At 36.2% G+C, this 15,974-nt stretch overlaps 1 protein-coding gene across 1 annotated transcript in view; it reads right to left on the reverse strand.

Moving 5' to 3' along the window:
- Positions 1-479, reverse strand: part of LOC123515740 — a 27,066-nt gene extending 26,587 nt beyond the window's left edge. Inside the window, exons 1-2 of the mRNA XM_045274595.1 lie at positions 460-479; positions 133-172 (exon numbers count right to left, since the gene is read on the reverse strand). Of these exons, the coding sequence (XP_045130530.1) occupies positions 133-172; positions 460-479 (60 nt within the window). The remainder of the gene's footprint in view (positions 1-132; positions 173-459) is intronic.
- Between the last annotated feature and the right edge of the window lie 15,495 nt (positions 480-15,974).

Raw genomic sequence — 15,974 nt, forward strand, 5'->3', positions numbered from 1 at the left:
AAGGTGAATATTATTCATAGCTAAGGCACATGAGATGACCACACACAATACGCTGAGCCTCATGCTTACCTGAGATTCTTCGTGGCATGTTTAGAGTTGACACACACTGATCATAACACACTGGACACTTACTCCCACCCTCACCTCCGTCTTTTGTCCGCACTGCCAAGATCTGTAAAACCCATTACCATATAGCAAAGGATATGGGAAAACGACCTTCTTTCTTGCCAGATATATCTAAACATTTGTCTTTGCTTTTAATTGTGTATAAACTGCTTAGTAAAAATTGATGAGGGGCTAAGAAGAGGGGAATACAAGATACTTAAATAAATAGAGTCACACATCTCTAATTCTTCTTGAGGGTATGTGAGGCAAAGTGTAACAGAAAGCTCTTGTCTCAGCTCCTCAGGCACCCACCGCACCTCATGTCACCTCTTCACTGAGGTTCCCAGTACTCACCTGTTCTTTAGTGTAACCATCCGTTACTGTTCACTCACGACCATCGGACATCATTAAGGAAACATTCTTCAGTGCGAAGTAACAAAGAAAATGTAAATATGGCTCAAATTGGCAGCCGTCACGAGGAACTAGCACTAACCTTCATCAAATGTCTCCTTACCAAAGTTCTGATAATATTTGCAAAATAGAAAATCATAAATTCATGCAATTATGACAGGAAATGACAAGAAAGTTCAGATTAATGCAAAAAATAGTCATTATAAATTCAGCAGCATTTTAAGGTGAAATATATGAACACTTCAAATAATATCAGAGTTTGGATCATAGGCCTCACCGCGACAAGCTTCGAAAATGTTATGAAGCGTTTCAAGAGTTAGTTGCTTCGTGGATTTACAGTTTTCTGATAATGGATCATCGTGTTGTTGTCTTCCCGAGATAAGATGAAGGATAGACATGAGAGCAAGTAGGAGGAGGTGTACAGGTAAGTGGAGAAAAAAAAAAAACCAGAAGAAAGGAAAAAAAGAGAGATGAAGATGATTCACCTATCCGTTGTATAAAATGAGGGTGCTGACTTGCGATGATGTGGCCGATACAATGAAGTGAGGAAGAAGCGTTGGCCGTTTGGATATTGGTAAAAGAACAATTCTGTTATAGTAAAACTAAATTGTACTGACCCGTAAGGTGTTGTTTACCATTCTGCCAGATTTCCAACCAAAACATTAAGCCTATACTACTCATGGTTCTTTAATCACAGAATTATCAACAAACGGCGTTCTAAGAATATTCTGATTATTTCAGGTGATACAAATAAGTGTTATATACCAAGTCAAACGAAGGTATTTCATGGACATGTATGACGATGTGGCATGTCAGGACGGATGACGTTGCCAGTCGATCAGAGGCGGGATTTCCCCTCGGGGAAAGGGGAGGAGTCAGGTCACCACGCAGGTGCAAATCGACTCACTTCTCATTTGGTCGCCACTATGGAAGGATACACTGACACTTCCTCGCCTGTGTGTTGTACAGCCAAACCAAGAAGTTTGTCTACAGAATTAATAAATAAAGCTTGCAAAGATCACTTTTACCAATAAATCAAGCGAGGAAGAGGACAGCAGATGCAGCTGGTATATCTAAAGGCACAGTGAAGAGGATTTGTCGCAGTGCAAACAAAATATACACCACAGCATCACAACCTTATCAGCGTTTCTTTTCCCTACTCATTATATTACACTGGGTATCTCGAGAGGACATAATAGTAAATATTTGGTAAATTATTAGCCTCATTTTCACTTTTATAACCAGCACCTTAACTATATTTAATTTACCTATGTCATCTTCATGTCTTGTCCATCACTTATATTTTTTTTAGCGAAGTCATGCATTAAAATAAATAAAGAACAATTATTCCGTTTTCTTTGAAGTAGTAATGAGAGATATTGCCATATCTCATTACTTCGCACGGATTATACGCCTAGCCCTACGGGTCAGTACGATTTAGTTCCTGCGTCCTATAATATTCAAGGCTCACAAGCCTCTTGTCATGATGTGTTCCCGCATCCTGTAAATGTCACAATTAAGACATTATTTAAGTTTTCTAACATTATTCAATTTCGTTCATGACAAGAGGCTTGTGAGCCTTGAATTTATTAAAGGACGCAGGAACACATGACAGGAGGCTTATGAGCCTTGACATTAATTTACAAGCGCGGGAACTCATCGCTACGAGACTCTGGCCAGCTGTGGTAATTTGCCAAGTACGAATAAAACGGTTTAATAAAATAACGGTGTGTTATGTTTAATGTAGGCTACATTCTTTTAATTTGTAAACCAACAAAAATAATAATCTTATCTTTGAATAGTTTTTGTAGGTATTTGGGTGTTTGCATTGTACACATTATCTTGATATTACAGGTTACAGCGATACACGGCGGCATCCTAATGCTACTGCTGCTACTGCTGGTCCTCCTCCTCCATTCTGCTCAAGCGGTTCCCGCAACACACGTCACCGCTCTAATTTCACCTTCAATTTTTAACTAAAAGCAAAAAACAGCATATGTTAATAGAGCATTTTTTAATCAGATCCACTTGAACTATCATATCCCTGCGTATATACCTTAACTCGCGGGACACCCTGTACACATATATATATATATATATATATATATATATATATATATATATATATATATATATATATATATATATATATATATATATATATATATATATATATATATATATATATATATATAATATATATATATATATATATATATATATATATATATATATATATATATATATATATATATATATATATATATATATATATATATATATATATATATATATATATATATATATATATATATATATATATATATATATATATATATATATATATATATATATATATATATATATTTTTTTTTTTTTTTTTACATTACAAGGGCACTGGCCAAGGGAAAACAAAGTGTTGGAAAAAAAAAAATCCCGCTGGTTGCCAGGCCCTGTTAAGAGGAAAGTAGGAGAAAGAGAAAAAACAAAAAAATCTAAAAGGAGGGTCCAGTTAACGTAAGAGGTGTCTTGACACTCCTCTTTTGAAAGAGTTTAAGTCATAGGCAGGTGGAAATACAGACACAGGTAGAGAGTTCCAGAGTTTACCAGTGTAGGGAATGAAGGAGTGAAGATACTGGTTAACTCTTGCATTAGGAAGATGGACAGAATAGGGATGAGAAGAAGTAGAGAGTCTTGTGCAGCGAGGCCGCAGGAGGGGGGAAGGCATGCAGTTAGCAAGTTCAGAAGAGCAGACAGCATGAAAACAGCGGTAGAAGACAGATAAAGATGCAACATTGCGGCGGTGTTGTTTAGTAAAGCTGTGTGTGGATCCCCCAGACATGAGAGCCATACTCCATACACGGGCGGATAAGGCCCTTGTACAGAGCAAGCAGCTGGGAGGGAGAGAAAAATGGACGAAGACGCCATAGGACACCTAACTTCTTGGAAGCTGATTTAGCAAGAGTAGAGATGTGAAATTTCCAGTTTAGATTTTTAGTGAAGGATAGACCGAGTGTGTTTAATGTAGAGGAGAGGGGAAGTTGAGTGTTATTGAAGAAGAGAGGATAGTTGTCTGGAAGGTTATGTCGAGTAGATAGTTGTAGAAATTGAGTTTTGAGGCATTGAACAAAACCAGGTTATATATATATATATATATATATATATATATATATATATATATATATATATATATATATATATATATATATATATATATATATATATATATATATATATATATATATATATATATATATATATATATATATATATATATATATATATATATATATATATATATATATATATATATATATATATATATATATATATATATATATATATATATATATATATATATATATATATATATATATATATATATATATATATATATATATATATATATATATATATATATATATATATATATATATATATATATATATATATATATATATATATATATATATATATATATATATATATATATATATATATATATATATATATATATCTGGTTTATAATCCTGGTACCGCTGGCACCATCAATGTCCTGGTATCGCTGGCACCATCAATATGTTCTGGTGTGGTTGAAGAGAAACACTGGTAGGCCTTTCCTGTCACTTATTGCCCCGAGATACAAAGCGTATTGAAGCTTGGATAGACTTGGTAGCGAGTAGCCGTGGAGGCTTGAGAAGTAGCCGGTGGCCAGAGTGAGACTTGTAGTCGGTAGCGGTTAGATGAAGCTTGTAGTAAGCGTGATGATGTAGACACTGGAGTGAGACTGTAGACAGTAGACTGTAGAACTAGACTGGTTGTGCAGGACAGTATAACCAGTCAAAGAGAGAAGGCAAGCGGATTGCCAGGCGGAGCGTGAGTCTGTTCCCGAAGCTGTGTTGGGAGCGACTGAATGCGGCGTCCCGTGGGGTGGAACAATACCCACGGTCGTAGTACATCATACGGTAGAACATTACATTACTCCGCGTTAACAAAGTAGTGTCTATCATATTGCTCGACCACGCTAACGAAGGTGTCCTCACCGAGCACTCTAGTCAATACATAAGCACTTCAAAAAGAACAATAATAATAATAAGACATGTCATACAATGCACTGAGCAAAATAAATATCACATAAGTGTGAAAACAATTAAGAAAATATAGTTAGTTTGCAATTGAATAGTAATAATATGATATAGTAAGTATAACATGGCTAAATAGATTAATTTGATGCAATTTCAAAAGTAAGATGCATTATTGATCAAAAATTTACACATTTATGGTAATGACTAAGAAATATAATATATAAAATTTGTATAAAGACATAGAAATGGTACATGATCATGTATAATAAAATCACTGAAACATAAGGAACAATGTTACATACATGTGTAAAAATGTGTTACATATGGTGAATAAAGTGTATATGTCATAAGTATTGTTTCTTACATATAATACATCTAATAATTGTGCAATATATATATATATATATATATATATATATATATATATATATATATATATATATATATATATATATATATATATCTATAATGTAATTGAGCATAAGTGAAAAGCATGAAAAGATGATAATGTAAACAAAAAAACAAGCAAACAAACACTCAACTATAAATATCATAAATCACCTACATACCACAAGTTGAGTAGCTAATTCAACTTGGATAGAGCAGATAACAATGCATAACAGTAGAGGTGGTGCTAAAACAAAATGTAATGAATGTTGCATTAATATTGAAGTTACATACATAGGTAGAATAAATATAATTGACACTAGCAAAAAAAAAAAAAAAAAAAAATATGTAAGGGTGAATGCGAAAATGTTAGTGTAAATTTTAGTAATAAAAAAGTAAAATGGGATGTAAAAAAATGTGACTGCAAATGGAACCCCCATTAAACACACGATATACCCTAGGGGCCACGCCTGTGTGTTAAGGCCTGAGAAGCATGAATATGTCTTCTGATAAATCAAGCAAATTTACAGTCAAAAGAAAATATTATCTACATTACATTAATCCCTCCCCATGTGTCATCTGGGGACAGCAAATAAAAATATAATATAACACAATGTAATATATACAGCATAGTATAATATAACATGATATAATATAAGAGATACACCTCACACAACTGTAAAAATTGAGCAAGAGAATGTGTCAATATCTTCCCCCACTGAATTTCTGAATGGAAGAGTCATGTTGTAGAAGTTTAATAGCTGGCTATGCTACAGATGTAAAAGGTAGTGTGACATGTGTAGTAGATGTAGTCACAGGAGTGATATTATTAGTAGCAGTAGTAGTAGTAGAAGTGTAGTAGTAGTAGTAGTTGTTGTAGTAGCAACAGGGTCAAACATTGTGACAATTTGTTGATAATAAGATTTACCACTACGTAAAACATACATAAAATATATATATATATAGTTATCACTCCAAAGAAATTGTGTTGGACCACGTACAGGTGTGCTGTGTGTGTATTTGTACGTAAACAGACGATAACTTGAGTCACAGACAGGTTAGATAAGAACTTCTCAACATACAGGTCTGCTAAGCACTCACTCTGTGAAAATGAATAATATTACTACAAGAGTACTTCACAAGAACATAAGTGTATCAGGAGAAAATAAAATATGAAATTATACTAAGTACACTTTTCAAAATATTTAGATATAATAATGATAATTTACACAATAAAACGAATAAAGTTAATATAATTGTAAATAAGAATGCAATGAAATAATTATAAAAAGTTGACAAGTAAATTATTATATAAGTGCACAATAAAAGAAAACATGAATATAGGAGTTACCCTTAAAATTTGAATCAAAGAAAACTGCGTGTCTGAAGAAAATCACATAAATAAATAAATAAATGATATATGCACACGTAAATAATCACAGTATATACCACTAACACATCAAAACGTGTACAATAGTGTAATAGCACAGACAAAAAAAAAATATGTATAAAATGTGTACTCACTGAAAAAAATGTGTGTGTACTTGCACAGAAACAAATATTTGGTACCTCAACCACAATAATAAATATGGCGTCTGTCCAGAGCCAATCAGGAAGCTCTTATGTCATAGGCGACCAATCAGACACTGGCATCACTGGGGACCAAACATGGCGCGCTTTTTTACGCGGGAACGCCACTCACTGGTACATAAAAATATTCATAGAAAATTAATCACTGTGGTTATAAAGTTTTACTCACGACAGGTGATACTTATAAAGTAGCAGAGATGTATGGATGTTCCTCAGCTCCACGAAAATCCTTGGCAGGGCGGTAGGCTGGGGGAAGCAGGAAGGACGCCGTCACTAGGCTGCATGTGGCGGTGATCTCAGGCTGTGGACATCACACACCGCTGGCACCATCAATGTCCTGGTATCGCTGGCACCATCAATATGTTCTGGTGTGGTTGAAGAGAAACACTGGGGCCTTTCCCTGTGTTTATTGTAAGATACAAAGCGTATTGAAGCTTGGTAGACTTGGTAGCGAGTAGCCGTGGAGGCTTGAGAAGTAGCCGCCGGCCAGAGCGAGACTTGTAGTCGGTAGCGGCTAGATGAAGCTTGTAGTAAGCGTGATGATGTAGAATTACAGTCTAGACACTGGAGTGTGACTGTAGACAGTAGACTGTAGACTGTAGAACTAGACTGGCTGTGCAGGACAGTATAACCAGTCAAAAAGAGAAGGCAAGTGGATTGCCAAGCAGAACATGAGTCTGTTCCCGAAGCTGTGTTGGGAGCGACTGAATGCGGCGTCCCGTGGGGTGGAACAATACCCACGGTCGTAGTACATCATACGGTAGAACATTACATTACTCCGCATTAACAAAAGAGACGTGTTGCTGGGCTTCTCTAGGTGCTCACTAGTCATCGGTCTGGGAGTTGTGCCCTCCTTTGAGTAGCTGGCTTGCTACTGGTTAGACCGTGGCTGTAGAACAGCGGGTTGTTGTTCTAGGGGAAGCGTAGTTAGTTTGGCTGCACTTCTCGTGTGTTCGTCCACTCGGGTGTGGCGGCGCGGAAGGACGCGTTAGTGTCTCGTCTTGATTGTTGTGGTGGCCGTGGTCACCAGTGGGGTTTGGTGGGCGGCTGTGTGCCCCCATCATCTTTTGTGTAGTATCAGTAGTATACTGTTTATGGTACCAGCCAGTCTTCAGCTGAGTTTAACACGTGCGCTCTGGGCACAGGAAGAGACACGTGTGCTGGACTGTGTGTTAAGAGGTACTCAGTAGTCATTGGTCTGGGAGTTGTGCCCTCCTGTTTAAGTAGCTGGCTTGCTACTGGGTAGACCGTGGCTGTAGAACAGCGGCGTGTTGTTCTAGGAGAAGCGTAGTTGGTTTGGCTACACTTCTCGGGTGTTGCGTTTGTCCACTCGTGGTGGCGGTGCGGAGGAGACACGTTTCTGTCTCGTCTTGTTGTTGTTGGTGGTGGCTGTAGTCACCAGTGTGTTTGGTGGGCGGCTGTGTGCCCCCATCATATTTGGTATAGCTTCAGTGGTATACAGTATTGTAGTGGTTGTAGCCACGCACGCTAGTGAAAGCTGAGAAGCTTCGTGCTGTCGGCCAGTTGTGCGTAGTTCTCGTCCGTCAGACTTGTCTGTGACGAGTATCTGGACTCCTTGTATGGCTGTTGTCACCCGTAGGTGGTGTCTGGGCTTGTGTGTACACCACCGGATGTGCTGTACACATCATATGTTGTAGTAGTCGTAGGCTAGGGAGTCAGTCTGACAGGTGTTAGGAAGCACTTGTCGTAGTAGGATAGTATAGTAATATACTGCGCGTGTTGTCCCAGTCTGTGATTTATCACAGTCTGTGGGCAAGGCGTGTGGAGAGGCATTAATACTTCATAGAGAAGTGGGTGGAATTGTCCTTGTGGGCGGTTTCTCTAGGGGGTATTAAGGCCTCGCCCTGTTACACATAACATCTACCATTTATAAATTCTACTTGGTTGGGTACAGGAGAAGGAGTTGCTAAGGAGATTCCCTTACAGTGGGGGAAGTTATACACTGTTGGCGACCTTTAAAGAACCTGAGTGTTACGGCTGCTGTGATTTATAGTAGTGGGGGCCCGGTGGAGTGTTACATTCCCCACTGTACTGTACCGTAACAAACTGGCGATCGTGCCAGACCAACACGCTCCTCAGTGAGCAGCAGCAGATAGTCACAGCGAGAGTGGCGTACGTAACAGAAAGTTGGCGACCTCGCCAGGATACCACTCTCCCTAGTGAGCTGTAGCAGTTAACCGTAGCCGTGACCGTAATATATATATATATATATATATATATATATATATATATATATATATATATATATATATATATATATATATATATATATATATATATATATATATATATATATATATATATATATATATATATATATATATATATATATATATATATATATATATATATAAATTCTCACCATCTATTACAAGAGTATGAAAACCAGCCACCTCCTACTTCGAAACAGCCCACCAGAAGAAGAAGGAAAAACGCAGCAACATCATGTTGTATACAGGTTCACTTGCACCCAAGGGAACAGTGCAGCCCTTCAATCAACCTATATCGGCATGGTGACGATGCGATTGAGCAGAAGACTCAGCTACCACCTCACATTTGGCGCGCCGAAGAACCACTTAAAACAAGTACACAAGACCTCACTAACAAGACAATACATAGAAGAAAACACAGAAGTAATCACGAGCTGCAAAGACAATAGACGCCTCCCCATCATAGAAGCCCTTTACATTAAAGATTTGTAGCCAAACCTCAACATACAAAACTTAGACATGCAAGTGCTGCAAAGTATGAAGCGATGGGAGAACACATTTGCGCACAGCCAATCAGAGGCCAAGCTGACCGTGCTCAGCCGCCAGCCAACCATAACAATATAGCACGCGTTATAGTGCTGCCATAGTCACCTCAACCTCTGAGGTGACTACTACCTCCATAGCCGCTGAAGAAGGGTCTAGGACCCGAAATCGCGATCTGACGAAGATGATATCCTACGGGAAAATCACCAACATACTCACTAAAGAGAATAAGACAGTCCTTAGACAGAAAGAGAGTTTATTAAAGAAAATAGCTAACGCTGAGTTAAGTATAACTTTTAATGAAACATGTTTAAAAGAGCATCTCCTGCCCATTTATACACTCATACATATATATATATATATATATATATATATATATATATATATATATATATATATATATATATATATATATATATATATATATATATATATATATATATATATATATATATATATATATATATATATATATATATATATATATATATATATATATATATATATATATATATATATATATATATATATATATATATATATATATATATATATATCTATCTATATATATATATATATATATATATATATATATATATATATATATATATTCAAAGTCGATTACTAGCATAGTCCGTTAACGCCAACTGTGACTATATGGGCATGTGGCACGCTAACCGGAAGCCAATCCTGCATATCCGGTTGTCTCCAAAAGGGATAGCATAGCATGGAGGAGGTCAAGGGTACGTCCACAGAACTCATCGCTGCGGCAAGACAATGCATCTTGCTGGGAGTTACTTGGCATGAGAAGGAAGCCTGCATGGAGACTCGCGAGGCTCGACCGTCTGGAGTGGCGCCATAGGATAGGCGAGGTGACGCGACCCCCGGCGTATGCCCTACATGATTAATTGATTGTTAGACATATTTATGGCATATATAATACATATGAATAAATGATGCATATGTATACAGAAAGATGGGAATAGTAAGATAATTATGGCAGCGCTCGCATCGCTGCCACACGCAGGCAACGTAAACTCTGGCAGTCCTCTCCTGATGTTGTCTTAAAGACTTTGACAATCTGGAATTGAAGCTGTTTTTTATTTTTTTCATTTGAAATTCGGCGATTGCTTTTCCTTTTATTTTATGTCTTCTTGGAGATAGAGGGATGCATAAAGCCGCTCAGAGGGCCGCATGAGGCCCACGGGCCACGAGTTGAAGACCTCTGGTTTAGAACATCATTGATGAATAATAGGAAGAGAGTGGGTGACAGGACAGAACCCTGAGGAACGCCACTTTAATTAGATTTAGGAGAAAAACAGTGGCATTCTACCAAAGAGTAATAGAACGGTCAGAGAGGAAACTTGAGATAAAATTGCTGAGAGAAGGATAGAAACTGCTGTAGGGTAGTTTGGAGATCAAAATTTGGTGGCAGACTCTATCTAAAGCTTTTCATATATTTAAAGGAACAGAAAAAGTTTAGGAAAGTCTCCAATGGAAAATGACCAAAATTCAGTAAGGAAAACCAGATCATCAGTAAAACGACCTTGACAGATGTTTAAGAATCTTCCTATTGAAGATAGATAGAAAAAAAAAAAAACTTGAATAATAAAAAGAGATTGAAACTATAGGGCGGCAGTTTGAGGAGAGTGGTCACCCTTTTTAGGAACAAACTGAATGTAGGAAAAACTTCCGGAAAGAAGGAAAGGTAGAAGTCGATAGACAGAGTTGAAAATGTTTGGCCAGGCAAGGTACAATCATGAAAGGCACAGTTTTGAGAACTATAAGGGGGATCTTATCAGGTCCATAAGCCTTTAAAAGGTTGAGGCAATATAGGGCATGAAAAACATGTGCCATTAGAATGAAACAGATGAAGATGAAGAAATAAAGTTATTGAACATGTTTTTGGACAGATACCGAAATTCTTCAGGTGAGTTGAAATTTGGAAGATTTTGACATTTTCTATTAATGAAGAAGTGTTTGGCAAACTGAAGAAAAGATTTGGCATGATTATGGGAAGAAATATAAAGAGCATGAGGTTCAGCTGATGGGTGGCTCACGTACTTTTTGTAGGCAACCTCACTACCATGTGTAGTCTAAGAAAAGTTGTGTTAAACCAAGGCTTGGTAGGTTTAGGTTGAAAGAAAGATTAGGCAATGTACACCTCGTTGCCAAGCATTCTCACCTCTGTTGTGTGCTCAGCACACAGAGATGGGTTGCTGAAATGGAAACATTAATCATTGTAAGGAAAATCAGCATGATGCTCCTCAGGTCTCCCAAAATATGCAGTGACGAAATACCAGGGTCACCTCAGCTTTGGGGGATCTTGAGGAGAGACTGGAGAAAAGGGACAAGATACAGATATGAGACTGTGATCGGAAGAGTCCAACGGAGAAGATTGCTTTTTGCTATCTATGGTCTTTAGTGGTTACTATACGTTATAATGATTTTGTGTCTGCTTAGTAGCATCATTAAAAGATGATTTGGAACTAATATGACTTGTTTGTTTCTCTGGACTGGGATTTGATTGTTAAAATGATTCAAGCAGAACATAATGAACTGTGTTTTCTGCAGACGAACCGTTACTGCAACATCCTTACCGAGCTTGGTCAACCCAACAGCATCATTAATATCCTAAAGATTGATGTAGAGGGAAGTGAACTCTTCTTTAAAGATGTTCTGGAGCGCACACCTAATCTCCTTAAAAATGTAAAACTCATAGCAATGGAGGTGCATATTGGGGGAAAAAGTACAGGTAATGTTCTCATAATACTACGTTGTAATTACAGGTAGTATAATACTATTTTCTTTATAACCGTACAAAAAGCCCTGTTATTCTACATATTTAGGAAATTGTAGGATGAGATTAAGAGATTTATTGTTTCATCAATATTTATGTATCATATTGCTTTTCTACAGTTCATTGCACTTATATAGCACTTAAAACTGTCTTTCAGAAATTGGAAAAAGTCACAAAATATTCTGGAAATACTTTCAATTGATGGACTGTTTCGGCTTCAAGATAATGTATAGTGCTATCAATCCTTTCACTGGGGGAAAGGTGGTGAATGGGAGACGTCGCTCTTCCTGTTATGAAATAGTGTGGGTTCAAGACCGTACCTGGTAACGTCAACACCTATAGCTTTCATATACTCATAATACTAGATACAAAAAAGGGAAGGGTGTTAAAGGGAGACGTCTCTCCTGCCGCTATGATGTAGTGAGGGTTCACGATCCTACCTGGGAAATTCAACACCTCCAGCTTTCATTTACTCATAAACCTAGAAACAACAAAGTAATAAAAAATGTTATAGAAAATTCTGTCAGTTACTCCAAATCTAAGCCAATGACAATTAATGACTCTTATGTTTAATGAACATTATTTTTTTTTAATTAAAATACTTAAACTTAAGATTCTGTTACTACATTAAATACTTATACTGTTTATGTATGATTTATTTCCTTACAAAACGCAGCCCATCCCATAGTTGCTAATCAATTTCAGGACAGTTTTCTTAATGTAATAGTAGTATCAGCCATAGACTCCGTATTCTTGACGGGTGTCAACCCTGTATAAATGTCAGGCGGGCAAAGTCTCAAACAAAGAAAAAGGATCTTGACTTATTTTTTTTTTACCTATTCTCATGAAATTTTGTAAGTATAACACCACTAGCAATGTGCATGTACCCATGAACTTATAAAGTCTATGGTATGAGTCATAGTTATATTCTAGAGCCTTTTCATACCAAGGAATGTAAACACAATCAAGTTGCCCGTATGTTGTTGCTATGCTTGAGAGAAGACTACAGAATACAAATGTTGTATTCTATAGTCTTTAAGTGTTTCCTTCACCAGAATAATGAGGAGCTCCGCGTCCCTGGCGGAACTACGTGAGCGTTTTCAGGTGAGTAACGTGTTGTAGACCGGACACAGAATGATTAAGAGGGAAAGTAAGACGAGAAAAGCTTTTTTTCTATATTCGTATTTTTTTCCTGCGTGTGATTATATGATAAACGAACCTTTTTTCTTTTATTTATACACACACACACACACACACACACACACACACACACACACACACACACACACACACACACGGCCCGGTAGCTCAGTGGTTAGAGCGCTGGCTTCACAAGCCAGATGACCGGGGTTCGATTCCCCGGCCGGGTGGAGATATTTGGGTGTGTCTCCTTTCACGTGTAGCCCCTGTTCACCTAGCAGTGAGTAGGTACGGGATGTAAATCGAGGAGTTGTTACCTTGTTGTCCCGGTGTGTGGTGTGTGCCTGGTCTCAGGCCTATCCGAAGATCGGAAATAATGAGCTCTGAGCTCGTTCCGTAGGGTAACGTCTGGCTGTCTCGTCAGATACTGCAGCAGATCAAACAGTGAATTACACATACACACACACACACACACACATGCGCGCACACACACACACACACACACACATTATATATATATATATATATATATATATATATATATATATATATATATATATATATATATATATATATATATATATATATATATATATATATATATATATATATATATATATATATATATATATATATATATATATATATATATATATATATAAGAATAAATTTCCAATTTCTGTCGAGATGAATCGATTCAGAACAATGGGGGACGCCTCAGATGTTCTTTTCGACAAGTACCCAGATGTGGAAGAGTTTTTGAGCGCATACAAACACAGTGATTATAATCATGAAGAAGTGGTCCCCACAAAAAAAAAAAAAGTAAATGCAATTATAAAAAAAGAATAGGAAGACAAATAAAAATATTCAGTCGCAAAGAAAAACATATTGAGCTACAAGTAAATAATGACAATAATAACAACAACAACAACAACAACAACAATAATAATAATAATGATAATAATAATAATAATAATAACATTAACAATAAGGATAATAATAATAATAATCACAATAATAATAATAACAATAATGATAATAATAATAATAATAATAATAATAATAATAATAATAATAATAATAATAATAATAATAATAATAAAAAGAAGAAAAGAAGAAGAACGATGTTGATAGTAATAATCATAATGAAATAGAATATAAAAGAAAATATTAAAGCCACAAAGAAAAGGGAAAATGTTGATAAAAGGAACAAGAAAGAAAAATATCGAAGCCACAAATATACAAAACAAAATTGCAAGCATAAATAAAAAGAAAATTTTTGTATGTCACAGGATGTTGATTAGATGTATAAATGTTGAGTTACCCTGCGATATGTGTTTGCTAAATGATATCTTTATTAAAATGAAAAAGATGTTGAGGAATGTTATGAGAAAATGTATATATAGAGTTGATGAGTATACAAGACGTAAGATTTTGAGGTCTCATGGGGTGAAGGTCAAATAGGTCAGATGAGAATGTGGATATCAGAAACATATCAGTAAGCTGAGACGAAGGAAAACTGAAGAGGTTAGAAAGTGTATATCTGTTAGCTTCGGTCGTTTTGGAAATTAAGATATTTGAAGCCGCAATTACTTGTTGTTGTAGAGCTGAGATGTAGGCAGTAGAAACACGATACACGAATACATGACACACTTATTGTGAAAATGTGGTAGAAGTATAACGGTTCACGAAAAATATTTGGATGTATCCTTGAAGATTTTGTTATGATATTATATATCTAGGACTTCCTTGCTTCCGGCAGCTAGACATTCCAAACTAACAGCCTCTACATACATCCTAGGATGAGATAAAGACCAGCAGCCAAGTTAACAGTCATGTGAGGACGCAAAATAGACATATCCGTCAAACCAAAGAAGGGTCAAAATCGGCGCATCACCTATCTCAAGACCAGTAAGTGAAGCCAGTCAGAGAAAATGTTTTAGATAAAGGGAAAATGGTTCTGTGTAGGTTGTGTAGTGTGGTGTTGTTATTGGAAGATTAATTGTAGGAAGTATGTAGGATGCATCTTATCATTGAGTTTAAACTGTGTGATTTTGAGTTTCATAACGTGAAAATTGTGATGTAATCTTTAATTATCATTTAGCTTAATTGTGTGATGTGATTTGAGTTCAAGATATAAAGTAACAGAACAGAGGTATTTGAGGGTGAATTTGAGTGAAGAGAGAGTTATAAAATTTTCGTGGTTTTCGTTGTTGTTGGAGGATCGCAAGGTGTAAATATCTGTTAGTAATATAATAAGTAAAGTTTATAAAAATCTCAGTCTTGAAGATTGGGGACGCAACAAGATCGTGCAACTTGCAGGCATGACAACTTGTGGCAGCGGTGGGATATTTTTTGCAACTGATAGTGTTGCAAAGATAAATATTGCATAACTTGATAAGAAAGATGTTTCCGGATTAGTTTTGCAAAAGTTAAATCATGAAAATTATTGTGTGGAATATGTTATATGAGTGTACTGAATTGTTGCAATGAATGTTGAAATTAGGTATTTTCGAGTCATCTGTAAATTTTGATGGTATTCTGAAATAGTGGTGAGAAATCTTGCTCACAACAGAATATTTTTCAAAGTTATTTAGTTAAGTTACTCGTTCTGCGTCTGTGTTGCTCCCAAGTTGTTGTAATAAGGGGCTAGTACTGCTATAAAATTCAGTTACCTTACTT

The sequence above is a fragment of the Portunus trituberculatus genome, chromosome 39 (assembly GCF_017591435.1).
Source record: "Portunus trituberculatus isolate SZX2019 chromosome 39, ASM1759143v1, whole genome shotgun sequence".
Taxonomy (NCBI): domain Eukaryota; kingdom Metazoa; phylum Arthropoda; class Malacostraca; order Decapoda; family Portunidae; genus Portunus; species Portunus trituberculatus.